This window comes from Bombus affinis, chromosome 9, assembly GCF_024516045.1.
Source record: "Bombus affinis isolate iyBomAffi1 chromosome 9, iyBomAffi1.2, whole genome shotgun sequence".
NCBI classification, from domain to species: Eukaryota; Metazoa; Arthropoda; class Insecta; order Hymenoptera; family Apidae; genus Bombus; species Bombus affinis.
Window position 1 is genome coordinate 8,597,684 of NC_066352.1, and position 24,650 is coordinate 8,622,333.

Consider the following 24,650-nt stretch of genomic DNA (forward strand, 5'->3'; position numbering starts at 1 on the left):
CATATTTTACATATTGGATGTGCAAGTTTTCCAGAGCTGCCTACACATCCGCGGTCTACTTATAACTTCGTTCGTGCAAAACCTTTGATTTGAGCGGGTCAACGCGTTAGCGGTTTACAGTACGAAAGCCAGTGAAAGCATAAACGAAACCACTATTTTACCTCTGTCCATTTCTCTTCTATTTTTACTTGTACACTCATTGTGCACTTTGGCGAAAAGAACGTACAATAGACGTCACACAACGTAAAAGAGTTAACCAACAACAAACAAAGACCGATTCCTATTTCTATCGTTAATTTATCTATTCTACCGATCTATTTATTTCAAATATCCGATGATTATTTATTCTAAACGTTTAAAGAACTGCGGACGCGCAGAGTGTACCCGTTATATTCGCAGATACCGTCATATACGCGAAGAAAAAAAAAAAAATAAAAAAAGAAAGATATTGCTCGGCACGAGCAGTTCGGAGAAACGGTTTTCAACGAGCAAAGAATTTTTCAATTAACGAGAGGCAAGCGTGTGCACGCGAAGCTCGCGCGCGCAAGGTGCAAAAGACGAGCAGAACGCCATAAAGAAAAGAAGACGTTTTGTGCTTGAAATAACCATGACTGCCTATGACCTAGTTCCACGTGGCCAGCTTCTTTGGCACGGTCATGGTCGCGAACGATACCGATTACACGATGGACGCAGACGTCGAAGCCGTCTGGCTCCTCGTCTGCCTGATTCTTCCACGAAAAGATGATGGTCCAATTCACACAGACGCGCGAGATTAGTATCTCGCATTGAAGTTCATCTCATAGATGGCGAATGTCGGTCTAAAGATTGGAAATTGCCCATATCGTTCGATCTTTTTTTGCAACTTAATTCGATCCGAGGTGCGATCGAGGATTTAAAATGTAATTGTTAATTTATTGGGTTGGCTAAGCGATTGTCGCTAATTTGTGATTGTCACTAAGTGATTGTCAATAATTCTAGATATTAATGGTCTATTTTACGCTTCAGATTTTACAATTTTAATTTAATTTAAAATATGGAAGATACGCAAGTGTAGTTTACAATTTTTTGCTCGCGACAGGATCGACTTGTCCTTCGAGTTCCTGGAGATTTGGAAAAGCAAAAAATAAAGACCGAGGAACGTTATTAATGATCATCGAATTACCGATGCAGTAGAAGCTGTTGACAATCCCAAGAATTTACTTTTTTAAGTTTAAACAGCATGAAAGTAATAAACGGATAGCAAGCCGTTGAAATGAGTTTGGCGAAAGGAAATCATTTTTACGATTATTGAATTATGAAAGGTTCGAGTGTAAGTTGGATAATAGGTTCGTTGACCTTTGGAAGGCGCTTCGAGAAGTTTTATAAAAGTAGAATTTAGCGAGACATTCAGATGTCAAAGAAATTTTGCTATACTTATGTACACGTCAAAAAATAAAATATCACGTCGGAAAAGGTGATTATTTTTCTCGTACAGTAGCGGTCTTGCTATTAAAAATGCACGATGGATTGACTAGCAGAATGTAATAGTTAAAAATAGCAAAATGCGATGGCGTTTGGTTTAGAAACGGTGACAGTGTACAGTTTTAAGTGTGGATTTATGGATGTTAAGAGTCTCGAAGTAAAGTGCAAAAGCGGCAGTAATGCCGATACTTCTGATGATCTTGTACTCTTTTACATCATCAACGATTAATGTGGAAAAATTGTAAATGGATTTTCTGCCTTAGACACGTGGTACGATAAAATTCATCGTAAATTTACTGTTTTGCGAAAGAAGAAAAGAGGACAGACACAGCTAAGTAGCGCGTTTCCAAACAGAAACAATTGCTCGCGATATCATTAGAAAATGCTATATCGATAAAAAGATTCTCCAAATAAGAAATATATAGAAAAATTTGTTTTCGGGAAAAAAGAGACAGATAAGAATAAAAAACACATTGTTGATCCGCTTACAAAGATTCCGCCTAAACTTCCCACCTCGTGCGCATTCCTATCACCCGACATTCACCGATACGACTCTCCGCGACATTAAGAGTCCATTTGCCACGGTTTTCACGTTTTCCATCCGCGGATCACCGTTTACAGTTACATAGGTTGCCGCCAACAATGTCCGCTGCAAGTGGCGAACGAAGAGCAACGTATGACTTTCACAAAATTCCATTGTCGCTTATTATTTCAAATCGTCGTTCGCCGCTTGTTTCTTACTTAGCATTCAGCGGAACTGTCGATAAAAAGAGAGAAAAAGGGAACGTCCTCGGTCGGTTCACGTCGTCAATCTTTCCGTTGAAAGCCGACTGCAAACGCGTCTCGTTGACTCACGAGAAAAACTGAAGACTTAACGCAACGCGACTATGATTTACGATTACGTCTTTTTCAAGTCCATTCGCCGATCGCTTTCCGTGCATTTCCTCCTTTTCGTTTTTGCCGCTTTCGACGATTGAACCGCGTCCAAGTTCGAGAAGAAGAGACTCGTTTGCGGAGGAAAATGCGAGGTTTTGCTTCGACTACCTGATGTATTCGAGTGGCCGGAAAATTCGTAGCGAAATGTAAGAAGAATTCGAAAGTAACGTACGTTCGTGGAATTAGCATTTTACTTAGGCGTTGCTCTTTCACGGCGTTTTATCGCGTCTTCGCCTTTTCTTCGCCGGTGAATTCTCTCAGGTAATTTCAATTTTCAATGGTAGAGGCATCCCTCGTGTAACAGGATATTTTTACAACACGGGTTCGCTCTAACACGATTTCAGAATCGGGAAAACAGTCGTACAACGCGGTATTCCTGTAACGCGATTTCGCTCGACCACGGCTCGTGAATTTTTAAGCGCCAGCAAGTTAAATCGTTCGATGTTTCTTAGCGAATCAGCCGCTGTTTTTAATTCGCAATTTTTGAATATTGAACTTTTTAACCCATTTGTAATTCGTCGAGTTGTACTAATCCTTCGAGCTCCGAGTGCATTTTCGGATAAAAAGTCGACTTACTTTTTATAACTCGCGCGAATAATATTAATACGCAATGCTTGAAATTAATTCGCTATTACTTTAATAAACATATTTCTCTTAGTTACGAGGACTTTCGTTGATCGTTCGAACCTAATTACCAATTTTCTATTAAATCTTCGCATCTAACGAAACTAGCTTCCAATTACCGTGTTACACGGCGGATATCTGTGATCAGTTTTGCGCGACGTTGAAAGATTTCGCGAACACCAATTTACGGGAAATTAGCAAACGCAAGAATGTACAAAATATTCAAAGATATAAGAAACTTTTCGCGTTTAAAAACCTGCTAGATTTATCTCCACGATAGATCGGACGAAACGAAACGATCGGAATGTTCGCGGAACGTGGGAACGACGTGCAACGTGCTAATAACGCGATGGAAACCCGAACGATCGCAAATATCACCGTCTGACCGTGTTGAGAGTTTCAATTCTCCGTGAAACATCCTTCGCCACCTTCCTCGTTCCCCGTTTCATCGAGAACATCCTTCCTCGCCTTTGCTCGTCCTTTCCTCTCTGCCAACACGGAGAAAAAAATCGAAGGGAAGAAACGCACCAAGTGTCGATGCAGTTGGGTGAGACGTGTGTCGTTGAACCTGAACGAGCCACGAGTAAGTTCAAATTTCATTCATTAAATTGGCTGGGTCTCCGGCGTCGCGTCGAAAATAGCCGTGTGAAAGAATACGAGATGCTCGTAAAAACACGCTCGTAAAAACGTTTTTCAGTCTGTACCATGGGAATGTGCACGCGCATGAAATCCGGTGACGGCAGTCTGTGCAACTTCCACCCAAAAAATTCCCTTCCGCTTCGTCTTTCTTCCCCGTTACACGGCCGGAGCAACTCGTCGATCTTTCGAACGAAAGAAGGAACCGGCATCGTGGTCGGATTTCATTTTATTTTTCGTTAACGAGCTTGTTGACGATCCTCGGCAATGAAATAACAAGGATAATCCTACCAGTTACGTCCGACAATCTGTTTTCGGCTGTATTTCATGCAGAAGGTAAAAAATGTTACGGCACGAGGCTGATAGAGAGCTCAGGTTATCGCACTGGTCATCCGTCTTCGCACACACTCGCAATTTTACTTTCTCCGGTTCATCGGTCGAAGGAAAATTTGTGGCTTTCCCAGCGACGGTTACTTGGCGATAGCGTAACGATACGAGTTTTTTTAAACGTCTTGCGAATTTTATTTTCTTCGTAGCTTCGTGTGATCGTTCGTCGAGGCTTCGTTTCATCGAGCAAACTCGTAGAACTTGTAGGAACTGTCAGCAATATAATTGCGACGAGTAATCGTATGATACCGAAGGACTTTTCGTATGGAGAAACTTTGCTAAGTTTCCAAGCGATTGTCCATTAATTGCGACGAGTACAGAATCGTGACGAGTAAAATAATTGTTGGTTGGTTTGCGAAGAGAATTGACGTATGGTAATTGACCAGACATCGAAGAAATATAGGAAGAGAAAAATTAGGACAGTGCTCGTAATACAACAATGGACTATGGTAAATAGCATAGTTAATTCGTCAATTGAAATTCCTGGTAATTTATTTTTCCTGAAAGAAACTGTAAGGATTGATCGATTGATTCTAAGAGAAGAGCGTAGAAAAGATGTGAAAGACCATACGCGTGAAGTTTATATTGCTCTTTGTCTTGGCTTTTCCAGGGAAAGGTCAGACGCTTCTCGAAATGGACATCAACGATCTGCGAAGCTAAAAGTTGAGAAAAAAACAAGAAGAATAACCGGAAGCGATTGGAAAAGTTAAACAGCTAACCACGTGCAACTGTTGGCCTTTAAAGTTTCTCTTTTCGACCTTCTTCTTTGTTTCGAATAAAGATCATACCGCATGCCGCAATTATTTGTTCTTTATGACTCCCACGGCATGACTTTCACATAAGAGGACAAAGAAAACGCGTTGAGAGCGATAATATTCGATGCAAATATCTTTAGAAGTCACGAAACGTGATTGAAGCAGCGACAAAGTTATTTCGTCAAGCTACAGAATACGCAGGAAGAAAGAAAGAATTGTTGAAAGTGCATGAAAATTATAATGATGACAAAGACGTTGTTAAAAATGCAGATTCGTTTGAAGCGACGGCTACTTCGAAGCTTAAGAAAGATCATAAGAGATAAGAAATTTTCTTGAAAGAAATTCGCGCCTACAAATGTTCGCTTTGTGTAAACGCGTCGTAATTTTAAAACATCGTGAAAGCGTAATATTGAGAATATTTGAAAGCCGTTTGAGTGCTACCTCTAAAACGAGGTAATAAATAAATTTAAAGAAAAAATTGAAATACGAAAATGAAGCCACCTTGCAGAAGCAATGTAATTTCAACGAAAAACATTTCGATGCCTCATGTTTACGTACGCGAGATCGAAGAAAATGAATCAGCATATTAAAAAATATCCTAAAAGAAAAAGTAATGAAATTCAGTTGAAAAATATTCCCTTTAAATAATTTACAAGCAGAGAATCGACAATTCTGAGTCATCGATTTAACTGAAATTTTGGATACACGGTAAATTTCGTCATTCTATTTACATACGTGCACATGTATGTCGCCTATTACAGCCAATATTTTTCTAAATCTGCATAATATAAATTTTATTTCTGCGTTTAATTAAAACGTCCTGTTAAAAATCCAAGTCATAAAATACCAACATTTTTTCCAAGATATTAGCTTGTCCGGAAAGTGTCTTTCTTTCGCAAACGTGTTTTTTACAATAATGCACCTTCACACAAACGTCAAACCAAGTGTGTGAAATGCCACGATGTTCAACTCAACAGAACAAAATAACATAAATAATATAATAATATAATTCGACAAAATAATATAAAACAAAAAACCTTGTGCTCCTATTATTTCCTCATAAAATGGAAGGAACTTTTCGGACAACCTAATATTTGTGCGTTAAATTGAATAAAGAGAAAGAACCACAACCAACGAGATTCATCGGATAACGCGTGTCTACCTCACACAAGCTAAATCGGTCATCGGATGGAAAATACTGCTGAATGAAACATTCACCGGGAAGCTACGGTAGTCCAGGAAACGGTTTAAAAACCAGCAGAAACGCTGGTTCTCGGTAACGCGAACGTTTCTTGTTATGCATGACCTCCGATTCTCGTCTATCAACTTCCACGAGTCGTCCAAGAAACGAAGAAAACGCGACTAGTAAAAACTTGATCGAGAAAAATCAGTGTCGAATGCGTTCACCTTCGTTTATAAATATATCGTTAATTTCTAAATATTTCTTACTTGTTCTTGTACGATGTATTTTTTATTTTGCATATATTTCGTTCGCTGTTTCATTGAATTCAGAAAATAATATATAATCATCGAGTTTCTCGTTTGATATGACGATAGTAAGAACGTACGAGACAAGTATACGTTAGAAGGTAGACTCCCATTCGTGACATTTTTTAGAATGACGAACAAGATTCGTGGAATTTCTTTTATATCCGAGTGACTCAACTGTAAACAGTTAACGTATCGATGCTCTTAATAACAGTCATCAATTACGACGTCGACATGGTCATGTCTTGGAAAAAAGCTGCCACGCTATTATCTAAACTCCGTGATCAATTGGATATCATTCAGTAAAATTGCAAGTTAGTACAAATAACAGCAGGAATTTACGTCAATTCCAGAGAATCGACAGACATTAAAAATAGTCGCTACCTACAGCGATACGTATCTGCCTGCATGTAAAACAAAAGTGACGCAACGTAAACACTATAAATTTCAAAACAAAAAAGATACTTTGCTTCGTGTACAGTAGGTGAAAATTATATGCAACAGCGAAATTGCTAGAAGGCCGTTTTTGTTACGTCTACTTAAAAGTATAGAAATGTTCAACCAGATGAAACGCACTGCATCAGAAGAACTTTCTTATTTAGAATTTATTTGAACCGTATTTTTTGAACACAATTTTCTCGTTACTCTTTTTTTTATCATATGATTTCATACAATATCGTATAACATATACTAAATATATTTAACGACTGCAGATGTATAATCTTACTTTGAACAAACGGTTTTATCATCGACTAAACGCGTAAATATTCTTCAAAAAGAGAATTTTTATTGCTTATGTTAAAACTACTCCAAAATTGTTAATTCTTAAAATGAATTTCAAAGAATGAAAATTTGCAACTCTTATCAAAGTTTCGCAGTCTACAAAATCTCGATGTCCCATAACAAATCATCGCTCTGCAAACAAACATTCATCGATTTTCACACGTGTCTCTAAATATTCCAAACGACTGGTCAAATATTGGCCGAAGCAACTGCACGACCATGCGAACGCAAAATTTCGTGTTTTTTTTTTTCTTTTTTCGTTCGAAAACGTCAACCTGGCGAGACGAGAATTTAAAAAGAACTCGTAAATCTGCAGTCCTAGAACGCAGGAATAAGACACACAAATATCGTCTGCTGTTGGTCAGCCTTCGGTTACTATTTTCCTTCCTCAGAAAATCACTGTTACGAGGCTGTGTTCGTGGAATTGCATCTATCAAACATCGACGTGTAATCAAACATCACGGTTTTCGTGTTTGTCGCGAATCTGCGTTTTACATTTCGCGACTCTGTGCCTGGTCATGCGAAATTCGCCCGTGGACAGTGTCACTTGAGAGAAAAGAATTACGGTCGATCAAGTTTTGCAGACGTCAGAGTAGAATTTCTGCAGTGGTTAGCGTAGAATTTCGAAAATGGATATAATAGGATTTCCATGGTTGTTGGGATAAGATTTAGAAAGCTGATTAGCTGGAAATTGAGATTGTTTAAGTAAAAAATACTTACTTCGCGAAGTGAAATAATACATAAAACAGTGTCTCGTAGAAAATTCGAATAATTATATCAAAATAATGTTTCATTCGAGTCTGAAACTTTTGCTTGGTCCGAATAATCTTCTTCTTGGCAAATATAACTTCGATTGTCCGAGACGTTTTCTTTTCCAATCCGAAGCATCATCCAATTTCTTAACTTCTTCTCATTAAATTGAAGATTACATAATGTTTCATAATGTAAAACAAGCGGTAACATGCAATTCACTAGCCTTGTGCTAGGCGTGTTACAATATTCGTAAGTAGTGTAACCAACGATATTGTCAGACACGCAAATAATCAGACGATAGAATATTTCCTGCATAAAATATAGATCAAATTCAAATTTTTCAGACGTTTATAAGACTTTGTCATTTATTAATTTCCACATTTTGCTACTTTTGTTCAAAAATCTCCAAATCTGTCGATTATTTAAATAAGAAACGCGCTGTATGAAAAATGTTAAACTATCAATTGAAATCGCTCTCAACGATAATAAAGTTACTTTGAAATTTTTACACAGAGTTTTCCAAAAATTGCCCGATAATTCTTTAAAAGTACCTTGAATGAAGACTTGGACACTTGTAAAACAATAAATGGTAATATTCCGATCGACGTCTATTACTTTTTATTTTGAAATCAAACCGAAATCAAGCGAAATGTTGAACAATTGCAAAATCCCAAATGCCAAACTTTCAAGTAACTTTAAACGAAAGTCTAGTTATTTGAAAAATTTGTTTAGAAAGAGACTGGAAGTTGTACAACAACAATTTAATTCTACGTAATATATTTACTGGAAATTGATGTCGTTAATAATCATTTCCGTCTAATTGATAGAATATTAACAGCTATTTGAAATTATACTTATTATAAGGAAAAAATACGTATTATAAGAAGAAGAAGGAAATGTCCCAAAAATTGCTCGATAATGTAACCAAGAACAGACGAAAAAGAAAAAAGAAATGATAATTCGATCGACTGGTCTTCCTGTTCGCTAAACGATCGACTTGAAGTCATCGACTGCGTACAACTGAGACGTATTTAATTAATCGTGGTCACTTCTATGCGCCGTATTCGTGGAATCAACAGAAAATCCGCGTTGTACGCATAAACTATTCGCGGAACCCAACTCCTGCTAACTTACAGAAGCAAATCTACGTCGGCTCGTTTAATCCTTTCGCTGTTCGGCAGATCGATACACAGGAATCCTCGATAACTTATATTATTGCGCGTCGTACCACTATCGGCGACGGAAATACAAAGTGGCTCGTTTAAACGCATAAACAACGTTATCGATTACTTCGATGTACGGGAAGTAATTTATTTCGAGACCTTTCACAGCAGAATCTGTAGAATCTAGGATAAAGCGTAATATCATGGATATGGAGATTATTTCGAGACCTTTTAAATAAGAATTTATAGAATGTAGGATAAGCTACGATACTATCAGTATACGATATTATATGGAAATTCATAAATATTGGAATTACTATGTTCGACAAATTTATGATAATCTGCATGATCGTTAAATTTTTGCAAGTATGCAGGCCAAGAAACGCTTCAACGTTACCGATATATAAAAAACTTCATTCCTCCGATCTTGTATCTTTTATCTCGTCTGTCCATTAAGAAGTAAGAACAGATTTTATTTCCTGTTAAAAAAACATTTATATTTATAATACTCGCACGAAAATTGTACCATCGTATCCGAAATAATCAACAGGTTAATCTTAGCGGACCTAAATCCAATTCTATCAACCGAGCCATTCAATTCTGTCGATACGGATCCACCAAGCCGGTGTTTCAAACGTCTCGAACAAGGTCCCCCAGATTCCAAGCGGCCAGAAAAATCTGTCCTCGGTCTGTCAGAAGACAATTCGATACCAGAGGAAATCGATTTGCAAGACGTGACAAGATTCACTGCCGAACTCGGCCGACAGATGCACGGCGCCACTTGGCCACGCGTTTGCCAAGATAATCCGGAAACTCGTTCTAGCGTTACCATGGCAAATGTCCAATGTGTACCGTGTACGACGATGCAGCGTCAGCTATGAAACGCACCCAGAATGCGGTCGTGAAAGCACATACGAACCTTCGTAAACGTGCGCACACTGTTCCTCCGCATTTTTTAAACGTCCACCGTTTGTCCCTTTTCGAACGTGTCCATTTGACCCAATTAAGAAGCAAACAGTAAGGTAATTAATAAAAGAACGTTATCACGCAATGGGCGAACTTAGAGCGACTCGACTACTTTTGCCAACAAGCAAGAAATGTTTCAGAATAATAAATACTTCGTAAGAAGTGTAATATACAAATCACAGGTAGAAATTTCCATAATTTGAAAGAAATAGCTTTTATCATACTGCTACGAGTAGTTCAGTTTCTTCAAACTTTATGGAATTGTCGAAACTATTTGGCAAGAGGAATGACAATAAAAGAGGTAATTGAACAGAACTTTGTTCTTCTTCTCGATAGCCACGATATAGAAAGATTCACGGTGCCAATCCCAATCGGAAATGTCAATCCCTAACGAATTAATTTGGTGGTTTGAACACAGTGCAATTATTTTAAGCGACCATTAACACTCGATAATCGTATTTGCGTCGGTTACTGTCTGTGATTAAATTTTCCATTGGTCATCGATGTTGTAAGAATTAAATTTCACAAAATAGAATCCACTTCATCCGACCAGAATCTACCGGAAGTCTTTGTCAACGCAATTAATCAAATTCTTTCAACAACCGATCAACATCATCTCCTGGCAATTTATTAATCGTCACGAAGATGCAACTTTAGACAGACGAACTAGCCAGATAATCACTCGTCCAACAATCGCAAGCACTGACCATACCTAACGCGATACAACTTGGCCAGTCAGACAACAATGAGGACTCTGCACGCAGCACGTATACAAAGAGCAGAGAATTAATTGTGTCTGTCTCTTCAGCGATAAACGATCTAACCTTCGGAAATTCGGTCCACTAAATCACCCTCTCTCCGCGTAATTTCTACTCCGCTATCAATTACCCAGACAAGTGAACCCGATAAATCGTTAATATCAGTCAGAAAACCTTTCTAACCGCAAGAATAGTACGATTACACGGTTCGATAATAATCGATAGTCAGCGGGACAACCATCAACGTTCGTACGATCAATAGCCCGGATAATCGGTGCTCAGATAACAAACTTCTCACTGTACTTATTTGAATTCGAAACGATTTAGTATTTAATTATGCTATCGTTCAAATAGAGTGGCGCCTGCTATCCAGACGCGCTTTGTTTGACGTGGTTGTCTTACGAAATATCATTATCGTAGCTTGAAACGATTGAAACATTTATACAGTTTCGTTATAAGTCCCTTATAATACAAGCATATGTATAGTTTATTACATATATTTTATCTATATAGTTTGTTATAAGATTGTAAAAAAGAAAGAAAAAAAAAGATAAGATAGGAGCCTGGACGAAACAAGTAAAATTTGTCGTATTCTTGATTAGTATACCGATCGACATTTCGCAAAATATCTCATATCTTGTTTGATATTTTATTTATGCAAATTCGTATCTCAATGAGCGTACATATATAACTGATATCGTATCTACGATTTCTAAGATATATTCGATCAATTACCTTCGTTAAACTCTTTTTTCGAGCTACCTAATTTCTATGATTTGCGCAAACCATACTCTAAACCTGTCCGTTACGATATTTTATGGCACGATAGATGCCGATATCTTTGATATTTCGGTATTTTCAGATCTTCTCTATCTGCGATATTCTCAACGAATTTAAAATACATCACTGTGATGTATTTTACTGTGATGTGTTCTTTCACGTTCTGTTTTATTGGCTTGGCAACTAAGTGTTTGCGGATTTTGTCAATAGCACCTAATGGCAAAATCCGCAATCACTTAGTTGCCAACCCAATACATACGTTTCCGGAAGATGGATAGATGTTGATGCTTTTAATATTTAAATACGCGGATATTTCGATGTATTTGCTATCGCTAATATCGTATTTCGATGTCAATGGTGCAGCGGCATATGCGTCTTAGGACGTTGCGATACGCAGATGCCTCACATAGTTGTTTTGCCATAGAAGATTAACACTATACCACGCACATAATGTAACAAACAAACTCTGGACAAAGCAATTTCGCTGCTACGTGCAACCTACCACGGGCGACAAATTCAAACCTTTCGGTACCCCCGTCGACTAGTATAAATAGACGATCATGTCCCTTAGACACAGTCAGTAAGTCACAGTAAGTAAGTTACAGTGAGTACGAATATCAGTATCGAGTCAGTAAGTCAGTCAGTCAGAGCGAACTAGTATAACGAATCGATCTTATAACGAGTATCATGAAGCGAACGACGCTTGCGACTAATTTTGTATTCTGCAGTTTAAGATATCTGTAAATATAGTTAATTAAATCTCATTATTGATTAAACCAACAACACGTCACACCGTCCACCGCAATGGTTTCGAGAAGGTTTCCCTTGCTATTTCTATTCCATCGTATGATAATTTTACAGCAGCCAGATTCTGACATTTATTACTTGCACAATGACGCGAAATATTTTGAAACGATTGCCAGCGGTGATGCCGATGACTTTTCTTTCTGTCAGAGAGCATGGCTGGCAATAAAATTTATGAAAGGACTAGAATTCGAAGGCGTACATCGATAGCCTGTCGATAGCACTCGAGGTAAAGGCGAGGCGAAAATACCTGTTTTACGCGAAACGGCTTTAAACAGCCGCCTTTGTGCGAGCTGGCTAATGTGAAACGCGCTAGGCATTTTCGCAACTCCGTTTCTTTCTGCTAACGCGATTTCTAAGAGGAATTTGCGTCCCTATAGAGAGGTCACTTGGACGATGACTTCTAACCGGGATGCAAAAGTATTTTTAGATGGTGGGTGTGTACGGTGTTTGGATGCCTTGATGGTGGCTTTAGATTACTGCAAGCTTTTTTTTTATACAAACTTGTAGATTTTTCTTTGTAAAAAATATTTTAAGCAGGGCACGTGTTATTCTTGAAATTTACGATATTATATAGTATCAAAATTCCTTTTACGTTACATCGACTATTAAATAGCTGAAATAATCAGGAATTTTTTTAGAGATTTATATATCGATTAAAAATTTCCAGAAAAGAAAATTCCTATGGAAAGTGCTAAATTGAAAAAAATATCAGTTTTCAATTGTTATTCGTATTACAATTTGTGTTTCTGACTGCCTAGCCTTTACGATACTTTTTAATATCGAAATTCTGTTGATCTACGATTGCTTCAATGAAGATTCTAAGACGTACAGTAAAATTTATTCTTATTATTCAAATTAGTTTTTTCCAAATATTACGTATATTCCGATTTATTGTTTACTTTCCTACCTTCTTTTCATTCATCTCATACTCAATATATTGCATCGTATAGTTTCCTATTCTTAACCGTTTGAGTCCCAGGAATAATTGAAAAAATAAAGTCGAAAAATCCCGAACAGCGCGATAGTGCTTTTCATATTTATTACTTTTTGAAATACACCTATATTATTATATAGGCGTACTATTAGTTTATAAATATTTCAAGTTTTGTTCGATAAAAATTACCGAGAAGATAATGATGAAATGTAAAATACCGTCAGTCGTCCGTGGCGTTCAAATGTACAGGTACTTTACGGCGCGATCGCGCTGCGTGGGACTCAAACGGTTAAATTAGATCGCCGAAGTACAAAATATCACATCCATATGATGCACGATGATCTAATAAATATTTGAAGTATGTAATTCTTATTGCAGCAAGTAAAAAGTAAAGAGAGATTAAGATAATCATTATAAAGATAATAGTGCGACTCTGACTCACCATTCCGTGGCAAAGACTAACGGTGACAGCAGAGTATGGGTCACCGTCTACGGTTCCGCTGTAGAAACAGCCAAGTTCAGGGCCCGGATATTCCCTTCTGCTAGCGTTTTCAGTCATGTGAGTAATCTACGCAAACAGAAAGAAAGAAACCATAATTTCATGTATTTAATTGCGAAAGTGATAGAATATTGCGTTGCAGTAACACGGTATTGTAAATGATGTCGAAACAAAAAGGTTGCAACCACGGCTGTGTTTTCGATGAAAATACATAAAAATTCAGAACGAGCAGTAAAATTTGATACACGAGGCAAGGAAAGCGTAACATTGTTCCAGGCTCAGCGGTACAATCTTCTATGGTTGATATACGTTCACTTGACAATAAACAAACTTATAAAGCTTTCTCGAAGCAGATAAGCAAATTTTCAACTCACGTTTTACTGTTTCTGGAAGACGGATAAACGAGGTTTAATGTAGAAAATGTGTAAAATAGCAATCCTTGTTTTCTACAGGTAAGAATAAAAACGTATAGAAGTTATCAATGCTTTGATGAAAGATCATGGTTTCAGAACGAACTATTTTAGAAAAATGTGATAAAAGTACCGTAAGCTCGGTTTAATGATTTAACGATCGACGACGATTGAGCAGATAATTGGAATACATATCCATACACGTAAATTTTAATATTGTATATTGTCAATAGAATTCTTTGATAAATTGTTTATAAAATATGTTTATAAAAATACGTTATGAAAATTTGTCAGAATATTTGAAAAGCATCCTGTACAATTTTATCCCACGAATCTTCGAAAAGTATTAACTTCGTTACATTTTCTGTCAAGAAAAAAATTGAGCTCGACTGAAATCTTAAAAACCTCTTCTACACCGTATGCAAATTTATTTTCTTGAAGAATTCTGCAAATTCAACTGCTCGTTAAATATGTAACAACGTTGAATAATTTCTTCGATGATTTGGTACACCACTTTGTATTTAGGATCGATTAGTTATCTAATACTGACGATAAATAATTCATCATCGACGTTACCACTCGAGGCGGCTTTTAACGCCTCGTTCATCACATTCCACGGAAGGAAAATTATGCAAGCTTCAGCACGGAAGCATCGACGATGATATCGCCTACATTAGCATAGTAATAACACGCGCGACGAGATAACTTTTCGGATAATCGTAACAGGATTAGTGGCCAATAAAAGCATATCTGAAGATCGGCACGTAGCGAAGAAATTGAATTGGCCGTCTGTGTGTTGCCGTTTCGATAAATTAACCCGTTAAATTGTGTCGTAAATCGATCGAAATGGATATATGTAGAACGTTATCTTACCATAATATTCGGTGACACGAAACTGCTGTCGTGAGCTAAACGTAAACGAAACCGTCTCCCAAAGGCGGTAAACTCGTACTGAGGGTGAGGATCCCATACTTCGGCTGTAGCATGTCGGAAATGACCGCTGTGGTGTCGTTTCGCTGTTGTGTATTTGTCCGCTGTAATGACACAAACACACCCTTGATATATACATCTATTTTTGTATTTGGTTGAACCGTGTGTTAACACGTTTGTAAACATAACTGTAGCTTTAAGCTATGACGTTATATAATTCATTTTATAATGCCATATTATATGTATACATATATATATTTTGCCATAACTAGATTATGGTTTCTTATGCATTTATGGGAAATTTGAAGGGTTAAAAATGCACGGAATGCACGTAATGTAAAGATTTGTGAATATACGAAATACAATATTCGTTTAAATACATAATAGGTAAAATAATTTTCTATTTAGCTTTCGTGTTTTTAATTTTATTCGTGGAGATATGAATTTGTATAGATATATCGATCAATGATTTCTTTCGTAAAATTTACAAATGGAATTAGTTAAATAAACTGAGTTACGGATGATGAATAGTTAATATCCTTGCAGAAGTTTCTGAACTGAATAACTTTATTGTAACTTGTAAATTGTAAAATGTTTAATGAGAAAATGATGCTTTATAACGCGTCTGCATTCTCAAAGAATTTTTATCTCTCGATCTTACGACATAAAACAGTAAAAATAAATATGACGAAAAATTTAACGAAAAGAGCGATAGTTCTTTTAATTTAAAAAAAGGATACATTACTATCTTTAACAAACAATTACAAATTCACTAGAATGCGTTATAAATACGCTGTGGATGTTTACACAAAGTCGCCAATTCCCTGATTCAAATATACAAGCGTATAAACAAATGCGCTAAAATAAGAAAATCTCTCGTTCTATATATTTCTATATATAAATATTCCATAAAAGAAGAAGCCACGTATCAACGATAGAAACGATACTAAATTCAAAGACTGCGTGTTGTATCAAAAAGCGAGCTACGAGGTGAAATAGCATCGATGATTTATTTTTGTCCTAAGGCGAAAAAATAATCGGCGAAAATTAATAGTCACGCGATCGGGAAACAGTTAATGAAACAGTAGCCTTTCCCGTGAAACAAGTTTGCAGAGGGTTGAGGAATCAGATAGAAAACCATGCCAACCGTGGTCGATGGAAAACGATCGGTTGTGCAGTATAGAGGAACGTTTTCAATGCGACAGGCGCATTTTGTCACGCACCTTGTCACTTCGCTTTGCCAAGTTCGTGCGACTGTCATCGATTAACAGCAACAAATGAACTAGTTACCAGCTAGCACGTACCTTGTATTTCGAGTATGCGAGGCGCACTTAACACGCGTACATTATGGCGTAGATAGCGAATGAAGTTACCATAACCATTGGAATTTATGGAACGACGCGAGAATGACGAAAACAGTTTCATAATTAAAACCAGTTTTATAATTAGACAGTGGGCGATTATGCTTTCATCGATATAGATAAAAGAATGAAACTTGCAAAACAAAAAGGAATCTTGTTTCACAAAATATACTCTGAATAAATATTTTCTATATACGTAGATCCTCTATATTTTTGTAGAATTGAATTTTTCATAGACTCTGTAACATCCAGAGCGTAATTGTAATGCATTTTAGTGATTTTTCGTTCGTTTGTTGAAAATAAAAACGTATACTTTCTTTCCAATTAAACATAGTGTTTTTCTCTTCCATAAATGCACAATCTATGAATTCTCGTTACGTTATTAAACAACCATCCACGTTAATATAATAGTAGATTTCACCAAACATTTGCTTGTAAATGCATAATGATGCAAACTCTACGAACAAGTAGAAACAAATCAAGCACTGTAACTGTGTAATAAATACACGATGAATTATTATAACAAAGTCACACTATCGGATTAGAAATTCTCTTTACGATGACAAGTGTTTCTCTTTACAATGCTAATGAAATTTCAAATTTACATCTAACATAGCACATATATAGCACACAATGTGGACAAGAAAGAAATTATAAACAGCTATAATATTAATATTAATATAATATTATAAAATTTCGTTTAAACGAGATTCTATACTGTATTCGAAATAATCCGAATTTCCACGGTTTCAAAAAAGCTTGGAGTCTTTTGGAGATCGGCGGCCGCCACGGGCAAAACCACCCTCTGCAATGGTATTGCATTCGATTCGCATTTCCGAGAATCGCGATCGCAGTTCGATACGAAACGATCGCGTTCTTTATAAATATCTGGTTCTGTTCGCGTTGTCTGTTTTTTATCGTCGTGTATGCGCCGGCTCGTCTCGCACAATCGAGAGCCTAACGAGGCGAACGTGATCCTGATAAAGGTGGTGTACACGGTTCGCCACGGCCACACGCCGATACGCTTCGAGGATCACGCGTGCACGTTCCATCATCGGAACACGTAGCCAAACGCATCGCGGTCTAATTGCGCTAATTTGAATCGCCCTGCTCTGTCGCGCATCTCGCGTGCCTTCGGTACAGAGAAGATGGGATCGATGATCCAGTCAACGATCTCAATGACCCCGATCTAGACGGCTGTGTGACTTACGATCGTTCGACGAGGATGAACGTTTCCTTATTATTACGTGTATCTATGTAGTGGACTACCAAACGAGCAGACCGTACATGCTTATGAATTTATGGAAAATTTAAACGTGCGTAACATATCGTAATATACGAAACGTAGAAAATCAAATACCAGTTACGATATTCAGAAGATGAAAGCAATTTTTATTTAAGCTTCGTTTCTAATTTTTAATTGAATTTCTATTTGAGTCCTGGTTGTGTTATAAAAATATGAATTTGCGCAATCAACGGTTCGTAAAATATTCCTGAAAACTAACTCCTCGTTAAAGGGAAAATCAGAAAATATTCTTTGAATACTTAAAACGCGGAAAATATACCAAGGATCGAATGGAACTCGTTGATCTATCCATTCCATTAATTATCGTCCAACAGAATTATTAAACCTTCCGTAAATACGTAATTATCACGACAAATATTTCAAATTTGTCAGAATTTGAAGATTCGTCTCAGAGTCGATTCAAATAGGACACCCTCGTACAGTGCCAAAATTTTGTAATACCAATTGCCAACAATTTCCTGCAATTTTGATACATTAGAGACCACGTATACGTATAATATTTTCAAGCATTGTCAAATTATTCATATTGTATGATTTATAGCAGAGCTAACATACTTGGCCAGAGAGATCGTTTATAAGGAAATAGAACAATTCAAGTGTCCAAGGATGTATAGCAGTTTGGAATCTCGCGTAGCAATTAGACGACACAGGGTTCTTTGGAAACGAGACGGTGGATTCGAAGAATTCAAAGCTAAAAGAATTTCAAGATGCAAAATTATTTGAAGAAGTAAAAGTTCCATTGAAATTCCGATCGTTCGTTTTCTGATGAATTAAATATCAATCGCATATTCTGATACGAACAATTTTCTAAGAATAAAACAAAGAACGTAGTCAGCCAATTATACAATTATCCATAAGACAATTAAACACTATTCTACTGTGCGGTTAACAACAGTAAACTCACTTACTTAAATACCCATTACTCCAGATCCCGTATTATACGATTAATGGCCACCTAAAAACACCATTGCACGCGTTAAACGTACCTCCTTACCCATTTCTCAGCGAGTGCCATAAACTTGCCAGAAATACGATCCACCGTTTCCAGCAATACGTTTAACGCCATCATCGTGCAAGCTTAAGCGACACTGGACAATTATAATTTTCCTGATTCACCCAGAAATACGATCTGCTAACTGGTTCGAGTAGCGTGTTAAGCACCATCATCGTTAAAGTGACACTTTGCAGTTAGTCGGTGTCAGAGTAATGGAAAAGAATGGTGCGAGCGAATGCCGGAATGGTAAATGCTACTTATTTATTGACAATCATCGTAACGGTGTCCTGCACGCAATCCGTGGAAAGCGTTACATAATTTCGTGGGCCGAAACTTCCGGGTTTAGATCGTATCTCTGTTTAGAAGAAATTTATTCCGACGTTTGACCTGCATTTCAAACGGACAGGTTTCAAACTACGGCTTCAAACAATGATGACTGATACTATGGAAACCTCCAAGTTGAACCAACCGTTGTATAATTCTCGAAAATGTCTTCCTCCAGTGTGTGTTTATATTCGAATATTCAAGGAGATCTTTTACGAAAACATTATACTATTTTGAAAATGAAATATGGAACATTTCGAAATTTCATTAACTGTGTAACGAGGCCAGACTATGGCGATTATGTTGGTAGAGTTTGGAACGAGTCTAAAGATAAATTTATGTCGAATACTGTGATACTTTGAAACTGATCCTTTTGCCATAAAAAATATATAAGAGATACACCGTATAATGTTGTTGAATTGAATATTATTATTGTTTTATAGTGATCGAACGTACGAAATAATTAGATCGTTAGCTTCGGTAATAATTAAACACTGGTATTGAAAATTAAATTAATTTCATCGATACTTTGGATAACAAGCGATCTGATCCTATTGCTAGCTTGGATAACAAACATACTCCGCAAATTATTGATCCTAATCGAATTTGTCCTATTTGCCAGCTTTAGCAATAAACATACTATTCCTGTTCTTCCTGCTTCGACAATTTATTGCGATCATCGGTAATGTTTCTCATTGTTAGAGAAAGGAATAAGAAAAGATTCAAAATAAAGAAAATAAAGATGATTTGAATAAAAAAAAGGAAATTTTCACAATTGCTACATTCCGTAATAATTCAAATGACTATATATATATTGCTAATTATATCATTTATTTTCAATAACTGATAATGACGAAAGATTAGCTAATTATTTGAAGCTAATTTTTAACTAATTCCAAATTTATAATCGCGAGTGAAAATGTAATAAAATATTATTTTCCACTTTTTACCATGGTATAATTATTTTTCAACAGAAATTGTTGAATTTGCAATCTTCTAAAAACAAAAAAAGTTAAAAATCGTTCTTATGAACTTACGTGGATCCTCGTATTGATTTTCACTGATTTTCATCAATTGAATGTACTCCAAGTCGGGTTTCTGAGAAAACAGTTTGATTTTCTTAGAACCACTCTGCTTCTTTGATGATTTCTCCACTTTCGACATCACTGTAACAAACAAACGTAATATTTTAAGCAAAGTACTCGGTAATCACGTTCAACGGTTCAGATCTAACGTTTCTAAACTTACGAAGTATTTCAAATATAGTAGAATCTAAAATTATACCTTTGTAACTTTGTATTATACCTTTCTAACTTTGGATTAATTTTCTAATTGTTAAGTTTCATCCCTCAATCTCAAAATCTATCACCGCGCTATTTTTTTATTCAAACATTTGAAGCCTCATCCAGAGCTTTGTTTCTGCTGTACGGCTTAGTTTCTAAATTCTAACGTATCTTACTCAAACTTTCGAAATTACAGTTTTTTTACAAGCTATAATATCTGGCTGAGAATTCATCGTATTCCAGAGGAACAAACGTATCGAACGTTGTGCGTTCTGCATGGCGATAGATCGGCGGTTGTCTTATCGAGGCCGATTCAGCATTAAGATATCACGGTACAAATTTAAACGGGAATTCGCGCGATGACCCCGCATTTCGCTGTTGAAATTAAAATTAATCGCCAGAGTATTTTTTTTTTTTTTTTCTGTCAGACAGCATGCGCTCGTGCGATAAGCTCGTGAAAAAAGAAGGCGCCCGTGCGAACGACGAGCAACGGTCATTGCGTAATGCGGTTACTTGGAATCGATTAATTGACCCTCATCTCGCGAGAAGAAAAATCAAAATTATTTCCAGATATCTCATCAGCCTTGACTATCGAGACGCACATGCGCGACATTCGAACGATGCACGAGGTTTCTCGATTCTCGGTTCAGCAACATTTCTGGTTGCGGAATCACGTTTGATTTCACTGCGTCGTTTTCATCAGTAGATGACAATCTGTTATTAATATAATACTACAGTCAAAAATGTAGGAATTTTGTGTTTTTAAGATATTTGATAATTATTCTTCATTGAATATTTTAACAAATATTATAGAGTTTTGTTAACGTTAGGGTTAAAGAAAAGGAAATGTTTCCATTTTGAAGGATATTCGACAGTGTTTCCTTTCTTTAATATTTGAATGGTCGAAAATCATGGGATCTTCATTCGACAAAAATTGTAACATTTGTTCGTTATTGTCATTAGCAATAAATTAATACACTATCGTTAGTAGTAGGTTTATATTTATCGAATTGAATTCTGAATTTGCATCTACCTGCGTCATTTCATACGTCTTTCGGTAGAAGTTTCTCTGATAAAAAGTTTGCGAATATCAATAAGCTAACGTCATTCAATAGATGTTCCTTAATTTTTGAGATCGTGAAAATTTATATCTTTTGGAGATGTAGACGATTCTCTGTTAAATAAAAACCTAACGCGTCAGAATACTATTTAAACAATAACGCGAGTCTGATCAAATTTCTCGTATACTTATTGCTAAGTACATAATCAAAGTATAAATACTCGGTTTCTGACTTCATTTTGTCGACACTCGAAAGACTCGAGTGGTCATGCGTATGTATAAACGAAATACTATAAATAAACATTCGATATATCGAACCAATTGGTTCACTCCACTGTCCCTTGTAACGCAACACATTGCTGAATCGCCGAATTTATCCTGATCGTGGTATCTTTTTTGCACAGCAAGTTTAGAAAACCGCAATCGAGCGTTTTGGAATCGATCCGAGTACTCGCTTCTTTGCTGCGAATTCTCAATACTCTTTTCTTTGCCTTTCAAATAGTCGATAAATACCTGAAGTCATTCAGAAACGATACATTACTTTTATACCATTCAAAGCAAAAGGATACGTACAAATATTTGTTCAAATTTTACAAATCCTTTTTGTGTTACATAATCCTAAATTTTGAAGCGAGAGATTTCTTGCAACTATAAATATCAAACAAAAATGTAGACGATACAAAGGATTTCTAGAAGTCACGTTAAAATGAACTCAAAGAAAATTTACTGTGCTACCTCAAAGCCTCAGAATTTCTTTGATGAAAGAATTAATAATTACAACATTATAGTTATAGTAATTGGAAACGTCGAATATTAGGAAATATACGTCACTGTCAGTATATTAACATTTTATTCAAATATTCGATACTTGAGAAGCTTTTTACTTTAACATAATAACATCGATTCTACAACGTCAATGATTGATTATCGATCTACCAGCGAGAAGAACAAATGACTCAGATGAACGTACGAATACAAGCGACCACAGATAGATAGACGAGAAAATAAGTATTATAATCTTCTTACAAACTTATTATTAGTTGTGCTGCATACAATTAAACAGCGTGCAAAACTATTAATTAGAAAAAATGTTCTCATTCAAAATCGCACGATTCAACGTCACTGTCGATAAACTTCTGTTGTACGTCATTCGTCTGCTCGACTCGCGCATTCTCAAGAAGAATCCAACAATTACATTAAAAATATCGTTATGAAGGCTTCTCAATATCCATCGCCACGTCAACTGTGCACTTTTGCTCTCGATTAAAGCACTCGTCACGCTGCATCAACAGAAACTGATCTCAGTATCCAAACACTTCGCTCCTGTTAAGTTAAAATAGCAGCAACGAAATCGCAAGAAACAAAGCTGAATCTTCCATTAATACGTCCGAGGCCAACAACGACCCGTACGAATCTTGTATATGCTGTCCATTTAATTCTACCGATGATTCATCATGTTCAAAACGATATCAGAAAAACGTTGTTGATCAGTTTTGTATCCTCGACAATTTCCCTAAATCTGGAGCTACGAAATTAGTTAAAATCGAGGATTGTGTGTAGGATCAGGTATTGTAAAAATTATTATGCTCAAAGTCCTGATTGTGACAAAATTTTATCTACCTGTGCTGACATAGTAGCAAATCGGTTAATCGTCGAAAATATTAAATACGTAAAATTATGTAGAAATTATTTCTCGGATGACAAAGTACCATTTTGAAATACATCTGCCGATTGTTAAAGAACCAATGGTAACTAAAATTATCAGTGTTACAAAATGTTTAAATGTCTGCGAATCATATTGTAGATAATAAAATCCCAACCTTAAATGACTAACCGAACGACTGATTCCATAGACAACCGCAAAAGGGCGAGGTTCATCCGTTCGACGAATTTCTTGAACGTCAACCTTCGACGTTCATTAAACACGAAGAGGAGGAACAAACGATCGTAAAAAATTCTGCCATTCGATCTATCAGCGATTCATCCGTTCCGCGAACCAGTCAGATCCACGTACAAACGATCTGTGTTACGCAAGCTCATTAAGCTGATTTCCAATGACAAGCGATTTCCTGGCTTTCAGATAACCACGTCGATTGAACGGAAGAGAAGACGAAATTTCATGACGTTGATTAGACGTCAGGTTGATTAGCCGGCCGATAATTGGAAAAATGGCGCGGAAATCATGTACAGTAAAAGACAAAAGTATTCGTACGTTTGTTGCCTATATATACAAAATCTCACACATATTTCTTATTATTCGAAATACTTCGAAAAAATATTCGAATTCTTTTACACATCTTTATTATGATATAAAATTACGTGTACACAGATTTTGAAATTTCATTAGCGTTATTACCATGTTCAAGTATCGTGATTATGTGGGTAAAGTTTGAAACAAAACCGAAAATTATAAACATTTATGAGTAACTATTATATGGTTTTATGACTCAGGAACTATTAACATATACAAGAATAGAAATGCATTCATATATATGGATGATATATGCAATGAGCCATCTGATATACAATAAATTAGACTTGAAACATTTGTTTATAAAATCAGTAGATACTGGACTTGATCGTTTTCATTGACTCACTAATAACCTCGGAAATATTTCTCTGCTTATTTGTACATTCCAATTACGATACTTTTGTCTCGTACTGTAAATTTTTCATAGAACTGTCGCATGGAGAACGTTCAAAGTACTGTCGTGCGATCTAATTGCGCAAAATGCGATGACTGAACACGATGCAAGTAAACGATTAGCGATGGCATTCGAAGTTGGAAAAACACCGATGCAGATTTTCCCTGCACTTTTGTTCGAAGAGGAAGTGTATCGTGGAATATTTCATTCATGTTGAAAGATTAATAGGAATCGGCTTGTGAGATTTCCTTGAAAGCTCTAGATCGATAAATCGGTTTGCAATGGTAATCGTCGGTAGCTTTTTATATGCAAATAGGAGATTTTATTGATCGAGCAATTTTTGGAATTTTATTGACTAATTAGGTGTGGCTGCGGTTTAAGAATTTACCGAGGTATTCGATTACCGAGAATTGAGTAATTTGAAATGATCGAGATTCTTTGGAGTTTGTCTCATTCGAAATAATTACCATTTGTTTGTGTTTGAATTGGACTGTCGAGCATCGAGTAATGTGAAATAATCGAGATTCTTTCGTGTTTATCCGATGTGAAATAAAATTCGCTTGTGTTCGTAGCAGTTTAACAAAACCAATCGAACAATTGATCAATT

The 24,650-nt window shown here is 36.4% G+C and overlaps 1 protein-coding gene across 2 annotated transcripts in view; it reads right to left on the reverse strand.

Moving 5' to 3' along the window:
- The window catches only part of LOC126920441 (A disintegrin and metalloproteinase with thrombospondin motifs 9), a 174,629-nt gene that overhangs the window by 99,128 nt on the left and 50,851 nt on the right, over positions 1 to 24,650 (reverse strand). For both annotated transcript variants that reach the window (XM_050730797.1, XM_050730796.1), the window contains exons 3-5: positions 20,093 to 20,221; positions 15,014 to 15,174; positions 13,674 to 13,799 (exon numbers count right to left, since the gene is read on the reverse strand). In XM_050730797.1, the coding sequence (XP_050586754.1) occupies positions 13,674 to 13,799; positions 15,014 to 15,174; positions 20,093 to 20,221 (416 nt within the window). The remainder of the gene's footprint in view (positions 1 to 13,673; positions 13,800 to 15,013; positions 15,175 to 20,092; positions 20,222 to 24,650) is intronic.